The sequence below is a fragment of the Mus caroli genome, chromosome 10 (genome assembly GCF_900094665.2).
Source record: "Mus caroli chromosome 10, CAROLI_EIJ_v1.1, whole genome shotgun sequence".
In the NCBI taxonomy this organism is placed as follows: domain Eukaryota; kingdom Metazoa; phylum Chordata; class Mammalia; order Rodentia; family Muridae; genus Mus; species Mus caroli.
In genome coordinates this window covers 43,839-66,027 of record NC_034579.1, presented here as the reverse complement: position 1 = coordinate 66,027, position 22,189 = coordinate 43,839, and the positions used below count along the sequence as shown (strand labels likewise).

The 22,189-nt window shown below is 41.0% G+C and overlaps 1 protein-coding gene and 1 pseudogene across 1 annotated transcript in view; both read left to right on the top strand.

Moving 5' to 3' along the window:
* LOC110303395 overlaps positions 1–12,210 on the top strand; it is a 94,007-nt pseudogene extending 81,797 nt beyond the window's left edge.
* A 543-nt stretch (positions 12,211–12,753) lies between these two features.
* LOC110304097 (histocompatibility antigen 60c-like) overlaps positions 12,754–22,189 on the top strand; it is a 15,711-nt gene continuing 6,275 nt past the window's right edge. The window contains exons 1-2 of the mRNA XM_021175347.1: positions 12,754–12,868; positions 13,163–13,254. Of these exons, the coding sequence (XP_021031006.1) occupies positions 12,852–12,868; positions 13,163–13,254 (109 nt within the window). The 5' untranslated portion in view covers positions 12,754–12,851. The remainder of the gene's footprint in view (positions 12,869–13,162; positions 13,255–22,189) is intronic.

The following is a 22,189-nucleotide window of genomic DNA, read 5'->3' as shown; positions in this document are numbered from 1 at the left end:
TTATAGTTTGAGGTGCAATGTGTGCTTTGAGCTTTACTAAAGTTTCTTTAATGAATGTGGCTGCCCTTGCATTTGGAGCATAAGATATTCAGAATTGAGAGTTCATCTTGGAAGATTTTACCTTTGATGAGTATGAAGTGCCCCTCCTTGTCTTTTTTGATAACTTTGGGTTGGAAGTTGATTTTATTCGATATTATAATGGCTACTCCAGCTTGTTTCTTCGGAACATTTGCTTGGAAAATAATTTTCCAGTCTTTCACTCTGAGGTAGTGTTTAGGAAGCAACTGAAGTGCCCTATAGAAGAACAGGCTGAAATACAAAACTGGAATACTACTGATGCATCAGCTACTTGGCTACACGACAAGAAAAAACCTACAGAATGGTAAAGGAAATATTGCTAAAATATTTTTGTAATATTTGACATGTAATCATTACATTTAGTCAACAAATTCTGATTTCTAGATAATATAAAGGTTTTTTTGTCAATTCAGAAAGAAAGAAAGAAAGAAAGAAAGAAAGAAAGAAAGAAAGAAAGAAAGAAAGAGAGAAAGAAAGTCAAGAAGAAGGAAGACCAGCGTGTGGATACTTCATTCTTCTTTAGAATAGGGGACAAAATACCCATTAAAGGAGTTACAGAGACAATGTTTGGAGCTAAGACAAAAGGATGGACCATCCAGAGACTGCCTCACCTGGGAATCCATCCCATAATCAGCCACCAAATGCAGACACTATTGCACATGCCAGCAAGATTTTGCTGAAAGGACCCTGATATAGCTGTCCCTTGTGAGGCTATGCCAATGCCTGGCAAATACAGAAGTGGATACTCACAGTCATCTATTGGACCCCCAATGGAGGAGCTAGAGAAAGTACCCACGGATTGGAGGGGGTCTGCAACCCTATAGGTGGAACAATATGAACTACCCAGTACCCCCCAGAGCTCATTTCTCTAGCTGCATATGTGGCAGAAGATGGTCTAGTTGGCCATCATTGGGAAGAGAGGCTCCTTGGTCTTGCAAACTTTATATGCCCCAGTACAGGGGAGCTCCAGGGCCAAGAAGTTGGAGTGGGAGTGTAGGGGAGCAAGGAGGAGTCGGGGGAGGGTATAGGGGACTTTGGGATAGCATTTGTAATGTAAATGAAGAATATATCTAATAAAAATTGAAAAAATAAAATAAAACTAATATTTTTTAATTCAAAAAGTGAATAGCTCTTGAGGAACAACACCCAAAATTATCCTTTGACTTCCATGAACATTTACAGGCATGCCAACAGACACACACAGACACACACACACACACACACACACACACACACACACACACTTTCCTACACACTAAAAGTGAGTAACTTTTTTTTTTTTTTTGGTNTTTTTGAGACAGGGTTTCTCTGTGTAGCCCTGGCTGTCCTGGAACTCACTCTGTAGACCAGGTTTGCCTCAAACTCAGAAATCCCCCTGCCTCTGCATCCCGAGTGCTGGGATTAAGGACGTGTGCCACCATGCCCGGCTGCAAAAGTGAGTAGCTTTTAGTGCTGCATTTTCTCCATGAAAGTATTTGTAAAACTATAAGCTTAGGAATACACGTTATAGATAAGGACTTACCTTAAAAAGACAACAAATTAAGACCAGAAAAATGATATGACTAGTCAAGATCATACAATGCCCTGGCCTTACTAACCTAGGTCTTCTGCTACCAGAAAACAAAAAGAGTTATGACTTACTAAGTAGCTATCTCGAGCCAAGCATACAACAGTGTTCTGAGGGAAGTGCTCTCACATTTACTTTAGAGGTGGGAGGGATCTTTGAGAGGTATTGCGGAAACACATACCCCACATTACATGAACAGAGGTTTTTATGTGGGGTATGTGTTTTCTCAATACCTCTCAAAGATCCCTCCCACCTCTAAAGTAAATGTGAAAGCACTTCTAGAACCCATGCTTGAAATCACTATTAATCTTACTCCCTTTATAAGATTATGTACACATATACACAACTGCAGATATATGAACATACATGTAGATATGATAAACCAATAAGCAAGATGAAGTATTATTCACACACTTTTGAGACTATAGTAATTCCATTCTAATTGTGCATACCAGTTGTGGGGGTGGGGCAAAGCAAGTGGGGGCCTGGCATCCATGTTATCTTCTTAATGCTGTCTCTTCCTATGCTACAAAAACAGTGAAGCTAAAACTGCGTTTTCCAGGCTCCTTTGCAATGAAACTCCTGAATAAGATTCAGATTCCATCAATCAAATACAGCAGAATTGGAGTAAGGCCAGGCCTCTGTTGCCCTGGCTGGCACACATGGTTATGGAGACATGTGACTCTACCACAATAACATTGGCAGTCATACTAGTCTAGGCTGTGGTCACAGCTTAGAGGTTCTCAGTGTCAGTTAAGGGCACATTCTCAAAGGCACAATGTGAGTCCAGACCAGTAGCAGCTGTGGCTTCTCGCTGTGGTGACTTCTTGACTACTGTGGTTTCCTAGTCTTGCTTGGTGGTTTTCTGTAACTGTTGTAGAAGTGGTGGTGGGGGGTGATTTGTAAGATGGCAGAAGACACTCAGGTATAGTTTGTTAGACCTGTTAGGAAATAATCTGTGGGAAATTTAAAAAATAAAGCAATTACTAGAAGAAGAGAACGGTACCCAAATGTTTCTACTTTAATTAAAAAACCGAGGCTGGGTAGTAGTGATGTACACCTTTAATGCCAGTACTCAGGAGGCAGAGGAAGATGGATTTCTGTGAGTTAGGCCAGCCTGGTCTACAGAGTGAATTCCAGGACAGCCAAGGCAAAGCAAAGCAAAACAAAAAAGAAAAGAAAAGGAAAAAAAGAAAAGAAAAGAAAGAGAAGTTGACAAAATAGGAATAAAACAGAAAGGCAAGTTCAGAACTAGAAGAGATTAGGTATGTTTGAGGCAGCACTCTGTTCCTACTATGAGGGAACTCTTTCTACACACTTAAGGAAACAGAGAGGCTTCACTGTACTTTCAATGACAGACATTCTAAAGACCTGAAAGAAGTCCTGGACCCAAGACAGTAGTAGCACCCAAAGAGGGAGAAAGATGCTGGGGGACCTCTCTCCTCTTGGTACTATGTGGTTAGTACTTTCACACAGGGAAAAAAAGGCCCCACAGCATCATCAGGCCAGGAGCCCAAGATTCTCTGCAAGTTACATTCTAGGAAAACTAAGGACAGGTGTCATAGGACAGACTATACACAGAAACTGGTCACCTGAATATCGCTAGGATATGGGAAAGAAACTTTAAATCAGGACCATGCACACTCTGGGAATTGAATATTTTCTGTTTGGACCTGGAGTCTACAAAGAGACTTTTGCACAATCTCCAAACAGAACATTTCTCTGGACACTGGGGAGGACCCACCTGAGGGACAGGACTTGCATTTATAATTAGAATGCTTAAGGAACAATCAGAGATAGGAGCAGCCTCTGAGAAACATCACCCACAGCCTGGACCAGCATTTGTAATACAGTCTCTCAAAGAAGGCCCAGGGGAAAAGATAAGTGTCCACTGTACAGGAATTCTCAAGCACCAGAGAAACTTCTAGAAGCCAGGCAAGGAACTCCAAGAGACCTGAGGCTGAATCCAGTAATCAGGCTCACCAGCTCTCTCCCACTTTCCTTCATGTCTGTTTCTCCTTTATTTAATAGCCAGGGTCAATTTGGCGCTGTTCTCATCCTATATCACAATTTGTACTCCCTTCTTATCCTTTGTTGGTTTTTTTTTTTTTATTTTTTTCATTCCTTAAAAACAAAAACAAAACAAAACAAAACAAAACAAAAAGCCCTCTGTATCTCAAGACTTTTCAAAAACGGGACCATTCTCACATAATCTGGTTGTATATCTTTCTCTTTCTCTTCTTCATATATCTTTAGCCAAACTCACCCATGTCTCCCCTCACCTGATACTGATCACTATCTTTTTTTCTCCACTTATAAACACATGGGATTGCTGGTGTCTTTACTTCCAAAACTAATGCCAATTGGACACAATTTGGAATACCAGGAAAGCAAGTCTTGTTTGTTTTGTTTTGTTTTGTTTATTTGTTTGTTAGTTTTTCTGTTGTGCAGACCTGGCTGTCCTGAAACTTCAGCAAGTTTCAAACTCACAGAGATCTGCCTGCCTTGGCCTCCCATGTGCTGTGATTAAAGGTGTGCCAGCACACCTAAAAGCAGAGTCCTAATTGAGGAATTATCTTATACAGAAGGTTGGTCTGTGGGAATGTCTGTGAGGGGGATTGTTTTGATTGTTAATTGATATTGGAATCCCCACCCCAGTGTGGCCAACATTGTCCCCTAGTCAGGGTCTGTAGCTGTGACATCACTAGCTGGTTTAAGTTAAGAGCTGAATGAAACCCCCTTTTCCCCTAAATTATTTTATGCCATAATATTTTTATCACAATAGCAGAAATGAAATTAGAACAAGAGGTGATCATTTAAAGTTCTTAGTGTTTTGTAGTTGGCATATCCCTGGATTGTGGCTGTTGTCACAGACAGCATTCTATCATCAGGGAAGGACTGGGGACAGAAATGAGAAAGAGAGGATTCAAATAATGTGAGATAAGAATGGTCTGCAAGCTGAAGTTGAACACAAGAAGGCAAGAGCATTCCTTTGAGATAAGGATTACCAACACAAAGAAATATGAAATAGCTTGACAGCAATGAGGATGGGTAGCACTCTCTAGAAGAGCAATTTTACCATTTACCATTGTGAGAGAAAGACAAAATAATCCATAACAGTACACAGAGCATAAAAGAAAGGAAAATTAACATCATTAACTCCTTAGGTAAACAGAAGTCAAACTGAATCATTATTACATGCCTGCTCTTCAGGCAAAGTAATCTCATTAAAAAGCACCTTGTTAGCTTTTTGTCTCGTATTCACACATTCTCAGGTAAATAGGACTCCAGCCTGTGTAAAATGACCATCCAGTATACACAGGCAAGAGAAGTATATGCTATTTATTGTTGTTACTTGTTTATTAGTTTGTTAGGAGGAAGGAGCATCTTCACCAAAATGTTTCAGAAAATAAAGATTTAAAATAAGTTTATTTCTAGCAGAAATCTCTCCTGGCTCTCTTCCTTTACTGTTGCTAGGTCACATGGCATCTGCCAGCTAGAGCTCAACAGTCAATTATGCCGTTTCTATGCAGAAAATGCTCCCATGGTAAGCAAACAGCCAGTCGTCCCATGAGGTGACTCTGGTAATAAGGGTTTCTCTGCTCAGTTGGGTTTTCAAATGTACAGTTCTTCTGACTCTTTTCAAATGTGTTCCTAATGTTTGCTTTTGCATATTAGCATCAAAGTCAGTGACTCCCCCCCCCCCCACTCTCCACACAAAGGCCAAATGTTACTATAATTCACACAGATTAGGCATATTAACTATTCATATCTTGCTTGTATTAACTGGAGTGGGAAGACCAGCTTATTGTGGAGGGCACCCTGCCCCGGGTTGGGGTCCTAAACTGTATAAATATAGAGCGGGAACTGAGCATATGTGCACATGAACACAAACATTTATTATATCTCTGCTCTTGGCTGTGCACATGACCATCTATATCACATTTTTGATGTCCCTGATCAAGTGCTTTGACATACCTGAAATAATGGACCATAATCTGGTATTGGGAGCTAAAATAAACCATCCCTTCCTAAATGGCTTCCCCCACCCCCACCCCACCCCACCCCACTCTGGTATTTTATCTCAACAGAAATGAAAGTAGAATTTTTGATTTAGACAGCATATCTGTTAGATTTCTATTGTGATAAAACACCATGTCAAGTTGGGGAGGAAATAATTTATTTCAACTTACAACAGTCCACCATGAAAGGAAAGTCAGGGCAAGAACTTGTGGCAGGAACTGAACAACGGCCATGGAAGAATGCTGCTTCCTGGCTTGGTTCCCCATGGCTTGTTCAGCCTGCTTTCTTACATCACTGGAGATATCTGCCAGGGTTAGCACTATCCACAATGGGTCCTCCCATACCAGTCACCAATCAAGAAAATGCCCGGTAGATTGTCAACAGGCCAATCTGATGGAGAGATTTCTTGATTGAAGTTCCTCTTCCTAGATAACTGTAGAGTTGACAAAAGCCTAACATGGACAGGCAGCTAGGTTTATTATAATTTGCCACAACCATAAATGAGAATGACTACAGATTCCTATTCAAGGGAAGACTTGTTTAGATATAAAAGTATTTCCATTTCGGAAAGACTTTATACTCTTGCTGTTGGAGAACTTAGTTTTAGGCTTTAAAAATAATTGGATGGGGCTATAGTTCACATGAGCAAGTGCCTGGGTTCAATCCCTGGTTTCACAAACACAAACAAATTGGAGGTGCAATCCAGAAAGCTGTCCAGTGGTGGCTTGAGAAAGAATAACCCCATAGGACATAGATTTGAATGTTAGGTCACCAGGGAGTGGCACTAGTTGAAAGGATTAAGAGAATGTTTGTCCCTGGGTGTTAGGGAGTGGGCTTTGAGGTTTCACAAGCTCAAGCCAGGCCCAGTGACGCTATCTTCCTGCTGCCTGTGAATCTGGATATAGAACCCCTTCTCTAGGACCATGTCTGCCTATGTGCTGCCGTGTCTCCTGATGTGCTGATAATGGGTTACTCTTCGGAAACTGTAAGCAAGCCCCAGTTAAATGTTTTCCTTCATAACAGTTACTGTGGTCATGGTGTCTCTTCACAGCAACAAAACAGTGACTAAGATATGTGTTTATATCTCAACTAATTGGTTTCGACTCTGCTTAGATGCCAATCATTGAGTCAGAGGAAGTTGGGGACCTTCAACTTCTTGAGGCCTCTCCCCTGTCACCACATTACAGAACCAGACACAGCACAACCAATACTTCTCCTGTCTGCAGTCTCTCTAACTTCTGCCTTGGCCTTTTCTCCCCTGGCCAAAGAAACCTCTCTGATTTTAAAGATTGTGGAGCAGCACTAAGCCTCCTCCAAGAGTCTGGGGGAAAACTTTGTATTTTATGATTAACTGATTTATTATAATGATAACTGCAGATTACCTTTTGAAAATTACCTAAGTTTGATTAAATGACCAAATGACAGGCACTTGAGAGAGTAGAATTTCCCTATGGAAGTGTATTTAAAGTATTTTGAAGTTGGGTATGGTGGCACAGTCCTGTAATCCCAGTACTTGTGAGGCAGAGGTGATAGTTTTTGTCATTTGTTTCAAAAGGAAATTGCAAAATTTAAAAAATTATATTACATATTCTATGATAAATATACACAAATATATATTACATTGAATGCCTAAAATATATTTGCCCAATAAAGTTGTAAGTTGACAATAATATTCTGTGGAAAGTACTTTAACAAGAAACAGAATCAGAGGAGAGGGGGAGCACCCTCTTGGAGGCAAGAGGGAGGGGGGATGGGTGGAGGAACTGTGGGAGGAGGACAGGAAGGGGAGCCAATGGCTGGAATGTAAATAAATAAAATAATTAATAAAAAAACAGAATAAAAATGAAACAAAACAAACTGGTGGCAATAACTAAGCAACATGAGTGGCCGATTAATTTATTCAGAGTTTTAAATGTGCAACCAGGTAGGAGAGGAGGGTTATACTGAGACAGCAGAAAATAACACTACAGTTAACCGAGTTATATAACTAAGCACACAAAAAAGGATATGAATACATGATATATATTGTTTTCATTGAATGAAAGACAAAATACATGTGAATCAAGGTTGGTTTGGTTTAGAGGTCAGTCACAACTATCATGAGAAGAAAACTAGATGTATAACATTTCAAACAGAAGAAACTATAGCCTAAAAACAGATTCCAGATAAAGCGAAGTGTGGCCTCCAAATGCACAATAAGGAGATAAGAAGGCGAGAGGGACAACTATTTTAGTGATTACAATAAGTTATTAGGTCCATCAATTAAATAAGTTAAACCCTTAGGTTCAACCTTTAAAATGTATTCTAACAAATCATGGTTTTGAAGATGCTCTTAAAATGAAAAAATAGGTTAAAAATTACTAAGGTTTAGTATGTGATGGTTCCTCTTCATAAGCACTCTGAAGGATCAAAATCACTCAGAAGACACAATACTAGGTGTGTCTTCGAGGGGGTGGGTTAAGTCATTTGAGGTGAAGACATCCACCCTAAATACCTGAAGCACCATCTCATGGGGTGGGTACTTAACTAAATAAAAAATAAACAGAAAGGGGACAGTAGCCTCTCTCACTCGCTCTCCTCTCTCCCTCCCCTCCTTCTCTCCCTCTCCCTCTCTCCCTCTCTCTCTTTCTCTTCCTCTCCCTCCCCTCCCCCTCTCTCTCCCCTCTTGTTTCTGTTCTCCTAGCTCTCATCCCTCCCTCCCTCCCTCCCTCCCTACCTCCCTTCCTCCATCCCTCTTTCCTCTTTCTCCTACTCTTGCTCAATCCTTCCAGACTCCCAGTGTGACATCAGCAGCTAGCTGCCTCCTGCCCTGTGACTACTCCTGCAGCAAAATCAACTCCTCCTTCCTCAAATCGCCTTTCTCTTGTAGTTTGTTATAGCAACCAGAAATGTAACCAATACATAGTATATCAAACAAGACACGCTGTTTTTATTGCAGAAATAGATACCAAATAGTATTTACTGTATAAGAAGGGAAGGGAGGGCCGTGATCAGGATGTAAAGTGAATAAAAAAGAAAAAAAAAAGTAAAATTTTAAAAAAAGTTGCAATGAGAAGTGTTTGTACATTTTACACACGGTTGTCTCCCTGCTCACTCCCCCCTCACAAGCCTGTGGGGAAAACTTTAATAATAGTGTTATATCTGTCATTTATAAATAAATAAAATAGAAAAATTGTCTCCTTATATATTATCTGAACTATATTTACCGTAGCTTCTCCCCTTTTCATGTAAAGCATTTTTTATCTGTTGAGATTTTATTTTCTTTTTCTCTTAAAGCAAGGCATATAACTATAATACATGGCTCTGATTTGCCAAACATCTAAACATATACAAAACTATTAACGAACTGGTAGATAGCAACATTTTCTTGGACAAACCACTGAAGAGTTGGGGATCACATTTTCACTTTCTACTACTGTTTCTAGGCTAATCTTAGCGCTGTGGTAAGAGAAATTTCTGTGCTCTGAAAATATCTAAGATTTGCCCTTCCTAAGTGCTACATTTTTATTAAATTTACAAATGAGGTGCTTGTTCTTTGGTTTAAAAGCAAACACCATAAAATGTGAGCAACTATCATACTTTAAATCTCTGCACTGGGTAGGGGGTGGTCAGCCTTTTGGCTGGTTTGATATTTGGTTTCCAAGTGTTTGTTAAAGAATGATTTTTTCTTCAATGTCAAATACCCTCACATTGAACTTGATTATTTTGAATTTGTTCACAGGGGTAGATTATTCTTAGCAAATAAGAAAACTTTGTTCAGAGAAGAAACTGTGTCTCAAAATTTGTTTTCTGTTCAATTCCAATAATTTACTTGTTTATAGTTGTCTTTCCATTACATTTATTTACCACAGCTTTTAAAACTTATTTTTAAGTGATCACAAATGGGCTGGCACGAAAAACAGCTAAAATCTGACCAAAGGCATTATTATAACACCTGAAACTTAGAAACTGCCAGAAAACAACAAGGGCAGAACAAGATCTAGGCACAGACAAGAACTTTGTGAAAAAAGTTTCACATACCACAGGAAACAAGAACTATTTCGTACCCAGCAGAGGGAACAACCAGGAGAATGCAGAGGGGGCCACAGAGCACAGAGCACAGTGGATCACTGCCAACTGTGCTTCAGATGGGGGTGAGGGGTGGAGGGCGGGGCAGAAGCCTGACTGTATAAAGACCTATAAATCTCTCTCTCTCTCTCTCTCTCTCTCTCTCTCTCTCTCTCTCTCTCTCTCTCTCTCTCACACACACACACACACACACGAATGCAAACGAGCATGCACCTTCTAATTAATAAATAGATTATTGAACTAAACAGATAATTCCAAAAATAAGTACCAGAAAGAGCAATAAACATCTGAAAGACAGCTGTTGTACATCTTTAGCCTTCAGGGAAATGCAAATTAAAACTTCGTTAGAGTAGTTATCACCTGGTCAAATTAGGCCATTTCTGTTGTTTTCTATTGTTGTGATAGAAAGGTGGCTCGTGTCCAGACAGACCACACCAGATGGCTCTCTTAGAGAAACTAGTGGATTAGGCCAGAAAAATCCTGAAAAGATAGATAGATAGATAGATAGATAGATAGATAGATAGATAGATAGATAGATAGATAGATAGATGATAGATAGATAGATCTATCGATAGATCGATCTCAGGCTCCTGAAGGCTTAAATGAAAGGTGTGTGCCCCCACACCTGGCCTACCATTATTTCTCTTATAGAAAGATATTTTTAAATAAAGATGTTAGAATGGCAACAAGCTTGTGTGACCTTCCAATATAGCTTTATTCCTTTCCAGGGTTATTTCTAAGATTCACAAGCAAGACTAAATCATTGTTTTCAATTAAGAAAAAAAAAATCTCATGCCCTGCTCTTCTTTTGACTTAGGCTTTTACTCATCAGTTTGGATTCTATCCAATGAACCCAAGAGCTACCCCTGGGTTCATTTGTCAAACAAAGGAGAAGTATACTGGCAACAGTAGCAACGCCTTCTCAGAAGTCTTCCTGCCTTGACTTCCCTCCCAGACACTTCTTTCCTCTGACCCTCATCTTTAAAATCTCTTTTTAGTTAAGTCCAACTCTGCTCCAGACTTGCTCATCCTGAAATTCTTTTCTATGGTGAAGTCAAGAATCTGGCTTAACCCTGGCAGAGATCCCTAAAGGCGAGGGATCTCTTGATGCCCGTAGTAAGGGTAGGGGGAAGTCTCCATCCTAGACAGGAAGGGGCTTGTCAGTCCAAGCCCAGAGGCCTTCGAATCAGCCAGGATCCTGGGAGAACAAGAATAGGGCAGAAGGTTGAATTAGAGAGCTTTAAAAGAAAGCCAGCTGAGAATGGGATGTGCCTCTAAGCTTTCCTCTGCCTGCCAATCTCACACCAGTCTCAAGATGGTCATGGACTTGGCTCTAGAAATGATTTTAATGAGTTCCAGGCTACAGATACAGCTTTCAAAAGTTTAAGCATTTTGATGGAATTGTGGCATTTAAAAAACGTATCCTGCTCAATTTCCACATAGCTAGGAGTGAATACTCTTTCCTGGAGGAATTAATGGGGGTTAATTATGGAAGTGACCCTAGATGAATGTAAGTTGTACAAATGAGTAGCTTAGTAATAACTCTGGTTTCTGTGACATCACAGGCCCCAGTTTCAGCTAATTCAAGCTGGAACACTATCCTAACCAGGGCCACTTGAATGGATGGAAAAATCCTTGAATGGAGAAGAGAAAGATCACAGAAAGGGGCCACCAACCAAAACCTGAGTCTTCTCAGACTCCATACCTAGGTGTTACCATTTCACTCTCACTGGTCACCACACTAGCCTCAGTCACTTGAGGTTGTTTAATTAGCCTTTAGCCTATAGCTGGGTGAATCCATGAATGATGGTAGGGACACCACAGTTGCAAAAGTCACTAAAAAGAAAATCTCAAGAAAAGGGACCCCCTCCCTCATCACCACCACCACTGCAAGCTGGGGTGCAGATAGCTTGGTTATTAAAGTATTTGCCTTGCAAACGTGAAGACCCCAGAACTCACGTTCTAAAACTTAAATTACATTTAAAAGCTGTCAGTGAGGTGGTGTGGACTTGAAGTGAGTCTTCAAGAAAGAAAATAGGCGGCGGGGATTGCTTTCTTCTTTCCGCCATCTTGGCGCCTGTGGAGACCTGCTGGGAACAGGACTTCTAAAAGCAAGTCTGTCTGGAAGGCTGTGGTGCAAGGCCATTTTTGCTGTCTACAAGCGAGGTCTCTGGAACCAAAGAGTGCACACGGCTCTTCTTAAAATTGAAGGCGTTTATGCCCGAGATGAAACGGAGTTCTTCTTAGGCAAGAGATGTGTTTGTGTGTACAAAGCCAAAAACAATACAGTGACTCCTGGAGGCAAACCAAACAAACCCAGAGTGATCTGGGGAAAAGTAACTTGGCCCACGGAAACAGTGTCATGGTTATTGCCAAATTCCGAAGCAACCTTCCTGCAAAGGCCATTGGACACAGAATCTGTGTGATGCTGTACCCATCACGGATTTAAACTAATGGAGAGTAAATAAATAAAAGTAGAAAGAAAGAAAGAAAGAAAGAAAGAAAGAAAGAAAGAAAGAAAGAAAAGAAAAGAAAAGAAAAGAAAAGAAAAGAAAAGAAAAGAAAAGAAAGGAAGGAAGAAAGGAAGAAAGAGAGAGAGAGAAAGTAGACAAATCCCTCAGGGTCCGCTGACTAGCAGCTCACCTTCGTTGGCAGGTACCACACCCAGGCACTTGAGTAATGACGCCCAAGGAAAACTGAACTCCATGAACAGTTTTCCTAAGGTCTTGGCTTTTCCAAGTCACGGTGTTTACTGGGAATGCACAGCGCTGCTAAAAGTTAGGTAACAATTGTCTTTAATCGTGTTGATTTCTTATTAGGCAGTATTTGGGAAGAGACCTTCTGGGCTTTTAAAAAACTGAAAATAAACCAAGCCAGAACTTGTCTTTCTTCTGCAGATGACTATGCAATTTCAGACTAGGAGGTGGGAGGAAGGAATGGCATGGGAAAGAGCACAAACATTCCAAGCTCCACCTGGCTGGGTGGGGAGACAGACACGCCTCACCATCAGTACCTATTTCTCCCCCACGGTGCAGCCACCAGTTTCTCCCTCCGCCTGCCAGTGATTCCAGCAGAAGGCATCAATTTTATTCGTTCGTTTCTGCTTCTGATATTGATGGTCTCTGGGCACTGGTGAGTTCTGGGAAGGGACCTCCAAGCCCCTGGGAAAATCAGGGGATCCCGGAGACCCGGGTTAGTCAGGACTTCTGTGAACTGTCGGAACTGGATAGAAAGAATCATCGAGGTCCAAAAACTGAGCAGCGCCCAGGGACCCGGGAGTGATCCCCTCTAAGAGTTCGAGGAAAGGATAGGACTAGGGACAGAGATAGCGGGAAGGACAAAGAGGGAATGCTTGAAAGCACAGTCCACAACTCTGCAATCATCCGCTGAGTTACTTAGGCTTCCTTTGCTCTCTCTTGAAAGCAGTCACGCCTGCCTTCAGCTGGCTCCAGTCATCAAACGCAATGCTCTGCTTGTTTTGACTCTACTTCTCTTGAACCTGGAGTCCTGTAGTGCAGGTGAGTCCCTGGGATCTGACTGGGGGGATGCGGGGAGTGCAGACTCAAAGCCAAAGTGACTAAGACTGGTCTTCCCTGTGGGACCGCTTCTACCCTTCCTCAGCCACCCATCACTTCTGTAGGCTCCTTCTGGGTCTTGTTCTCCAATGTTTCACGACTTGGAGAGGGGTGGAAGAATGGCAGCATTTAGTTACTGCAGGGTGGGATGAGGGAGGGTAGGAATCATGGGAGGTTAAGGTGGCAGATAGAAATCACTAAACAGATGTTGTGGTTGGATTGGCACACGGTGGATCCCTCTAGGAAGCGGCACTTCCTCTCTCCACATTTTGTGCACTCTACCAACTGTCTTCCTCATTCTCCTTACAATCACTCCAGTGTCCCTGGGTTCTTTGCGCTTAAACTTTACCTTGAACTTTACCAGGTGGAAGCAGAGAAAACTCATGCACTTCAGGTACAGAAGCTGAAAACATGGAAGCTTTACTTTCTGAGTGGTCAGGGAGGAAGCCAGTTTGGGATCTGAACCGTGTCCCAGAAAATCGATTGCATAACATTTTTAAAAAATATTTATTTATTTATTATTAATTATTTTATTTATTTACATTTCGAGGGTTGTCCCCCTTCCCGGTCTCCCCTCCACAACCCCCTTCCATCCTATCCCCCCTCCCCTTTGCCTCTAAGAGCCACCCACCCACTCTTGGCTCACCCCTCCAGCATCCTCCTTCACTGGGGCAACAAGCCTCCAAAGGACCAAGGGATTCCCCTCCCACTGATGCCTGACAAGACCATCATCATCTGCTACATATGCAGCTGGAGCCAAGGACCCACCCCTGTATACTCTTTGGTTGGTGGTTTAGTCCCTGGGATCTCTGTGGGATCTGGTTAGTTGATGTTGTCGTTCTTCCTATGGGGTTGCAATCCCCTTTTGCTCCTTCAGTCCTTCCACTAACTCCTCCATTGGGGTCCCAGGCTCAGTCCAAAGGTTGGCTGCGAGTATTTGCATCTGTCTTAGGCAGGTGGCAGAACCGCTCAGAGGACAGCCATACCAGGCTCCTGTCAGCAAGCACTTCTTGGCATCCACAATAGTGTTGGGGTTTGGTGTCTGCAGATGGGATAGATCCCAAGGTGGGGCAGTCTCTGGATGGCCTTTCCTTCAGTCTCTGCTCCATTCTTTTGTCCCTGCATTTCCTTTAGACAGGAACAATTCTGGATTAAAAATTTTGAGATGGGTAGGTGGCCCCATCCCTCCACTAGAGGTCATGTCTGTGTACTGGAGGTGGTCTCTTCAGGTTCTATCTCCCAACTGTTGGCTATTTCTGCTAATGTCATCGCATTGGTCCTGGAAGTCTCTCACATCCCTGGCTTCTGGGACTTTCTAGTGGTCCTCCTCCCATTCTCCACCTCCAACTGCTACTTATTTCTATTCATTCTCCTGGCCCCCTGGAATTCTTTCTTGTCTCTAGCTATCCCTGGTCCTGCCCCCCTCTCCTTTTTTCTTTCTTTCTTCTCTCCTTCCTGGGTCCCTCCCTCCCTCTGCCTCTCATGATTATTTTGCTCCCTCTTCTAAGTGGGATTGAAGCATACATACTTTGGCCTTCCTTCTTGTTAAGCTTCATATGGTCTGTGAGTTATATTGTGGGTATTCTGAGATTTTTGGTTTAATATCCACTTATCAGTGAGTATATAACATGTATGTCCTATTGGGTCTGGGTTATCTCACTCAGGATGATATTTTCTAGTTCCATTCATTTGCCCACAAAATTTGTGAAGTTGTCGTTTTTAATACCTGAATACCTTTGTGTAAATGTGTCACATTTTCTGTATTCATTCTTCTGATGAAGGACATTTGGGTTGTTTCCAGCTTCTGGCTATCACAAATAAAGCTGCTATGAACATAGTGAATCATGTGTCCTTGTTATTGGGGCATCATTTGGGCATATACCCAGTAGTGGTATAGCTGGGTCTTCAGGTAGAACTATTTGCAATTTTCTGAGGAACCACCAGATTAATTTCAGAGTGGTACCAGCTTGCAATTCCACCAGCAATGGAGGAGTGTTCCTCTTTCTCCACATCATCGCCAGCATCTGCTGTCAAAGCCTGAGTTCTTGATCTGACTGGTGTAAGGTAGGATCTCAGGGTAGTTTGGATTTGTATTTCCTTGGTGACTAAGGTGAACATTTCTTTAGGTGCTTTTGTCCATTCAAGATTCCTCAGTTTATAATTATTTGTTTAGCTCTGTACCCCATTTTTAATAGGGTTATTTGGTTCTCTGGAGTCTTAATGTATTGAGTTATTTGTATATTTTGGATATTAGCCTTCTATCCGATGTAGGGTAGGTAAAGATCCTTTCCCAGTCTGTTGGTTGCCATTTTGTCTTATTGACAGTGTTCTTTGCCTTACAGAAGCTTTTCATTTTTTAAAAAAAAGATTTATTTATTTATTATTATATGTAAGTACACTGTAGCTGTCTTCAGATGCACCAGAAGAGGGTGTCAGATCTCATTACGGATGGTTGTGAGCCACCATGTGGTTGCTGGGATTTGAACTCTGGACCTTCAGAAGAGCAGTCGGGTGCTCTTACCCACTGAGCCATCTTGCCAGCCCCAGCTTTTCATTTTCATGAGCTCCCATTTGTCAACAGTTGATCTTAGAACTTGAGCCACTGGAGTTCTTCTGTTCAAGAAACTTTTCCCTGTGCCAATGTGATCCAGGATCTTTCCCACTTTCTCTTCTACTAGATTCATCATATCTGATTTTATGTGGAGGTCCTTGATCTACTTGGAGTTGAGCTTTGTACAAGGAGATAAAAATGGATCAATTTGCATTCTTCTGCATGCAGACCTCCAGTTAAACCAGCACCATTTGTTGGAAATGCTTGCTTTTTTTCCACCTTATGGTTTTGGCTTCTTTGTCAAAGATCAAGTGATCATAGATATGTGGGTTCATTTCTGGGTCTTAATTCTATTCCATTGATCTACCTGTCTGTCTCTATGACAATACCATGTAATCTTTAACCCTATTGCTCTGTAGTAAAGCTTGAAGTCAGGGATGATAATTCCTCCAGAAGTTTTTTTATTGTTTAAAATTGTTTTCACTGTCTTGGGTTTTTTGTTATTCCAGATGAAATTGAGAATTGATCTTTCTAACTCTGTGAAAAATTGAGTTGGAATTTTGGTAGGGATTGCATTGAATCTGTGGATTTCTTTTGGTAAAATAGCCATTTTTTTTTTAACTATATCAATCCTACTGATCCATGAGCATGGGAGATCTTTCCATCTTCTGAAATCTTCTTCAATTTCTTTCTTCAGAGACCCGAAGTTCTTTTTGCTTGGTTAGACTTACAGCAATGTTTTATATTATTTGTGACTATTGTGAAGGGTGTTGTTTCCCTAATTTCTTTCTCAGCCTATTTATCTTGAGTAGAGAAAGACTACTGTTTTGTTTGGGTTAGTTTTATATCCAGCCACTTTGCTGAAGTGTTTATCAGGTATATGAGTTCTCTGGTAGAAAGTTTGGTCTCTTATGTATACTATCTTTTCCCCTACAAATAGTGATACCTTGACTTCTTTTCCAGTTTGAATCCCCTTGAACTCCTTTTGTTGTATAATTGCTCTAGCTAGAACTTCAAGTACTATACTGAATAAATAAATAATGAGAGAGTGGGAAGCCTTGTCTTGTCCCTGATTTTAATGGGATTGCTTCATGTTTCTCTCCATTTAATTTGATCTTGGCTGTTTGTTTGTGGTATATTGCTTTTATTATGTTTGAGTATGTGCCCTGAATTTCTGATCTTTCCAAGACTTAACATGAAGTGGTGTTGCGTTTTGTTACTTTTCTGCATCTAATGAGATAGATGATCATGTGATTTTTTGAGTTATACCAGGTATTGGGGCAGGTTGTGTCTTACCTTCGAGTCTGGTTGTGACGGAATTCCTGGGAATCAAGCTGTCTCTGGGTGTGGGCATAGGGGTGTGTTGATGGAGCATATGCTCTGATTGTACAACATTTTTAAAGGAAGGGAACACAAAGTGAGGAGGAGCCTGGAGTGAGCTGTTGCATTGACCAATCATATTTTGACACAAAGGTTTAAACAAGGGAGTTAACCTTGGAGATTGGGCCTTATGCAGGTCATCTGGTTTCATGGTCCTTGATTCAGCTTTTGCAGTCAGGTCCTCTTCTGGACTCTAGCCCAGAATTTTGGAATAAAAGAACAAAGGAGTAGGCAAGCTGCCAATAAAGTCAAGACTCGCAGGGCATTCACGTCCTGTGTGCCTTAATTTAGATAACGGGATAACAGCATCTTTCCTGTTTACATTTTTTACTTCTTAATAGACAAATATGAAACATCTGAATGAGCAGGACAGGAGTTGAGATTGGGGACCTGGGAACATGAACTCAGTTTTGATTCTGCCATTGAGGTGTTACTCAATCCTGAGATGGCTGAACTCATGCAACTACCTCCTAAAACCCGGCAAATCAGAGCACCCAGAGCCTGACCATCCATAGCTACCCACTGCCCCTTTTGTTGTCTGTTTTGAGGCAGATTTCACTCTGTGACCCTAAACAAGGCTGAGCTGTAAATCAATGAGTAATCAATCCTGGCTGCTAGTGGGAGCAGTCACCTCGCTCAGCCTATAAGGAATGTTCCATCACACCCAGCTTGATTCTCTAAACCAGGATCCCAGCTCTCTCATAAGTGGCGCATACAGCCTCCTTCCTGATCACGAATCCTTGATTTTGTTAATTATTAAAATATAGCAACATCTGATTGGCTGATCATCTATTGTGCTTTGGGACCTCCGTTAGCCATGACCCATCACCTTGGTTTCTGGTCCCACACTGCAGTTACCTCACTAGTCATATGGATCATATGCTGTTCACATTTGCCTGATTTCATTTCTGTTCCTATGACAAAACACTAGGACTGAAAGCAACTTGGAAGAGAAAGGCTTGCCTGGTGTATAAATCCAGGTTAAAGTCCATTATTAAAGAAAGTCAAATAGGAATTAAATCATGACATTTATAGTCAAGATCAGAGAGAGACAATGTACCCATTCTACCTTCTTACCTGAGCAGGTGAACTTTTCTTAGGTAGCACAGCATTTCCTACCCAGGAATGTCTATGTATAAACACTAGCTTTTTCAAAACCTAAGAGGATAGCATTGCCCAGGTACTCACTCATATGTACCCTGAAGATCTTCATAGACCAGCACATATAAATAGTCACTTTTCATTTTAATAACACATGACATATCATTCTAGAACTGTGTCCTAAGATTCCATCTGTGCTGTTTATGAAGACAAAGCTTTTCCTGTTAGCTACTCTATATGATTAAAAATGTTGTAATGATCATATTTATAAAAATATCAGTGTGCTTTTCCATACAGTACTTTAAGCATAGTTCCCAGATACAGATGGGTTCTGAAAACTGATGTGATTTACATTATCATTTCACCCAATTATAACATTAGCTAAATACTATTCATACAGACTTAGTTTTGGCAAAAGATGATAAAAAGTAGCTGAAAAGAAATTGATGCTTTTCTGAAGGACAATTGGTAATATTTATCAAGAGGCTAAAATAACAAAACCTAAAATTGAGACTATACATACTGGAGCTGAAGAGAGGGGAGGGGGGAGAGAGAGAGAGAGGGAGAGGGAGAGGGAGAGGGAGAGTTAGAGAGAGAGAGAGAGAGAGAGAGACAGAGACAGAGACAGAGACAGAGATAGAGAGAAAATGCTCAGCAGTTAAGAGTACTTGCCTATTTTCCAGAGGATCCAAGTTCAGTTCCCAGCACTCAGGCTGGAAATGACATAGAAATCTAACATTCTTCTGGCACTGTACTCACAAGCACTAACCAACACACACACACACACACACACACACACCACTTGAAAATAAAAATAAAACATTTTGAAAAAATACATACATATTAATAATTAATTTAGAAATCTTGAATCAAAGAAAGTAAATGCAGAAAGAGTTGGAAATCCCTTGAGTCAGCTTCCTGTCTCTAAAGAAATACATGCAATAGCTATCTTACAGAGAAATAAAGTTTATTTCATTTGTGATATTGGAGATCCCACCTACCATCAGTTCACTCCATTGCTAAGGGTTTATGATGAGACTGCACATCATAATGAGAATGTGGCAGGGAAGAAAAGCACTCAACATCATAGCAGCACTTCCTTGAGTAGCAACTGGTAAGGAAATGGTAGATTGATTAAAACATGAAACTGGAACAATTGTTATTGTTTGGGGATTTAAGCCTTTGACATTGATTTGTTGTAAAGGCAACTTACATAATTTAAAAAAAATTGTCTGCCACAATTGAAACACTTCGATGACATCTGCCTTTGAATTGCAGTTTTCTAAAGCAGCTAATTTGGCTCCATGTTTGTAGGTCCCCACATTGCTACATAACTTTAGAAAATGAATAACATATCCTCTCTCTCTCTCTCTCTCTCTCTCTCTCTCTCTCTCTCTCTCTCTCTCTCTCTCACCTCTTTGATCTCTCTTTGGCAAGCATCCTTGGCATTACCATAAGCAAATTGTTTAATAAGAACTCTTGAACTTGTCCCCCTTGTACTAGCTTTTCAATAGCATCATTGTGTCTCCCCATGGAGTCAGCATAAGGCTTACAGGGATGGTTTTGAGGCAATTAGCCATTTTCTGCTTCATGATTAATAATCTCTTTATCTTTCTTAAGTATTTCCAAGTAACCACAATTGAACAGGTACCTTCCCATTCTTTACTGTGTCTTTTCAATATTCTTTCTGACTCTGTCCCATACTTCTTAGTCTAATATTCATTCTTCTGGAAATCAGAGCTTAAAACCCAAACAACTTTAAAGCAGTCCAATAGCTGTGATTTTAATACTTGTGCTCCTCCTTTCTTTAAGAAATGACATAAAGCCTTCCCTGATTTCTGCCCCATTATTCCCACTTACCTCTCTCTTAGCCGACTTCAGGTCCCTATTGGGGTACCAACTTGTTACCACTATAGATGACTGAATTAACCTAATAGAGCAGAGTATAAAAATGAGGTGATCAGAAGTCTCAAGAAATAGCCAACTTTATTCAGATCATCAGACAGTTTCTACTCTGAAGGCTAAGCAAAGTCATATGAGCAATGTTCACAGAAGTTTAGGCCTTACACAGTCACAACTGTGTTCACATGACTTTAGGCTGTTCATGGACACAAGGACACACAAGCTTAGGACATTTTTTCAGTGACAGAAGTAAGCAGCAATGTGTACTCTGAAGCAAATCCACTCCTATTTATATCTGGGAAGGGTATGAAAGTTCATTCTAAGAACAAACCCAGGTTTAAGAGGAACAGAGATTACAAGGCTCATGACTTATTTTCCCAGTTTCTCAAAATCTCAGAATTCTCCTCACACAGTTTCATTCATGGGCTGTGTTCTGGCAGTACCCATCTCTTCTGCATCAACGGAAGAAAGGGGAAAAAAGCTTCTGACAGTGTTGGTAATCTGTGCAATTTCATTTCTGACAAAATATGGTATGAATTATTGAAATAGACAGTCTCCATGCTTCCTGTCTCACTTCATCAAGATATAACAGGTCATTGACATCAGTGACTCCATCTTGCTTTGTTCCGGTTCTCACTCTTAGACTTGTAGGGATCAGGCTGTGCCCTGCTCTAGGTTACTCCTTATTATGTAAAATGATGGCTTTCAGGCTGGATCTTGCCCGAGGTGATTCCATTTTACAAACAACAAGATGATGACTGGACACCATCTCCTCTACAAATGGATATACCCTCTGTCCAGCACCACCATTGAGGCAAAGACAGATAAATCAGTAATTTTAAAAGAGAAAATGTATTATTTATAGCTATTATCAAAAATTAATTGGACACAAAAGCATGAGGACATATCAAAATCATACTGGAAATAACAGATGTAATATTCCCAACTGAAAAAGGGTGCAACTCACTCACCTGGACTCATAAAGAAGAACACAGCCAACTCTACATGGTGATTCCCACCACCAATTTGCCAACAGACTCTGATGTGTGTATCAAGAGGCCAACAAGCAGGGAAGTCTTGGTGGTCCCCTGAGCTTTACCTCAGTGACTACTGTTAACATGTGCTTAAATTCCTATCCATGCTGTCCATTCAAACTGACTTGTCCTCGCCTCATCTCCCTAGTCCCATGATCCTGCACTTCATCTTCTGCAGTACCATTCAACTCTGAGCCTGGCCAAGCCCTGTTAGCCTAAATCTCTGCAACTGGCCAACTGCATCTGAATCAAGTCTACTTTTGTTTTAGTGATCTTTTTATGCTGTGGACACCTTAATCTTTCTCTGGTCATTCTATTGCCCTGCACTTTTGTTTCTCGCCGGCGAAAAACATGCACAGAACACAAGACCTTTCTGTGGTTACACTTTATTCATAATCGTGAGGTAGAACAAAGAAGGCTCAGAAACGTGTGAGGCTTAAATACCCTAATGTGACGTGTCTTAACTAAGGCTGATAGCATCACCCACGGTCTCATACACCCCAGGGATTGGTTAATGCCCCAGGGGATGGACTTATGTCTTGGGAAGTGGACTGGTGACTTTGGCGGGCTTTTGCTCCTGCACATGCGCACAATGGAGCTTTAGCGCCATCTAGTGACGGAAAATGTTATCACGGCTTCCCACATTCTATGACCTACACACATACATCATGTGTATGTGCACACACACATACGCAAAGACAAACACCACATACCTGTGCGCGCGCACACACACACCACTATACATGCATACATATACACCACATACATGCACACACACACACACACATATATATACCACATAATGCACACACACATATCACATACATACATATATACACCACATACATGCAAATACACATGCATGCAAACCTACTCTCATATATATATATATATATATATATATATATAT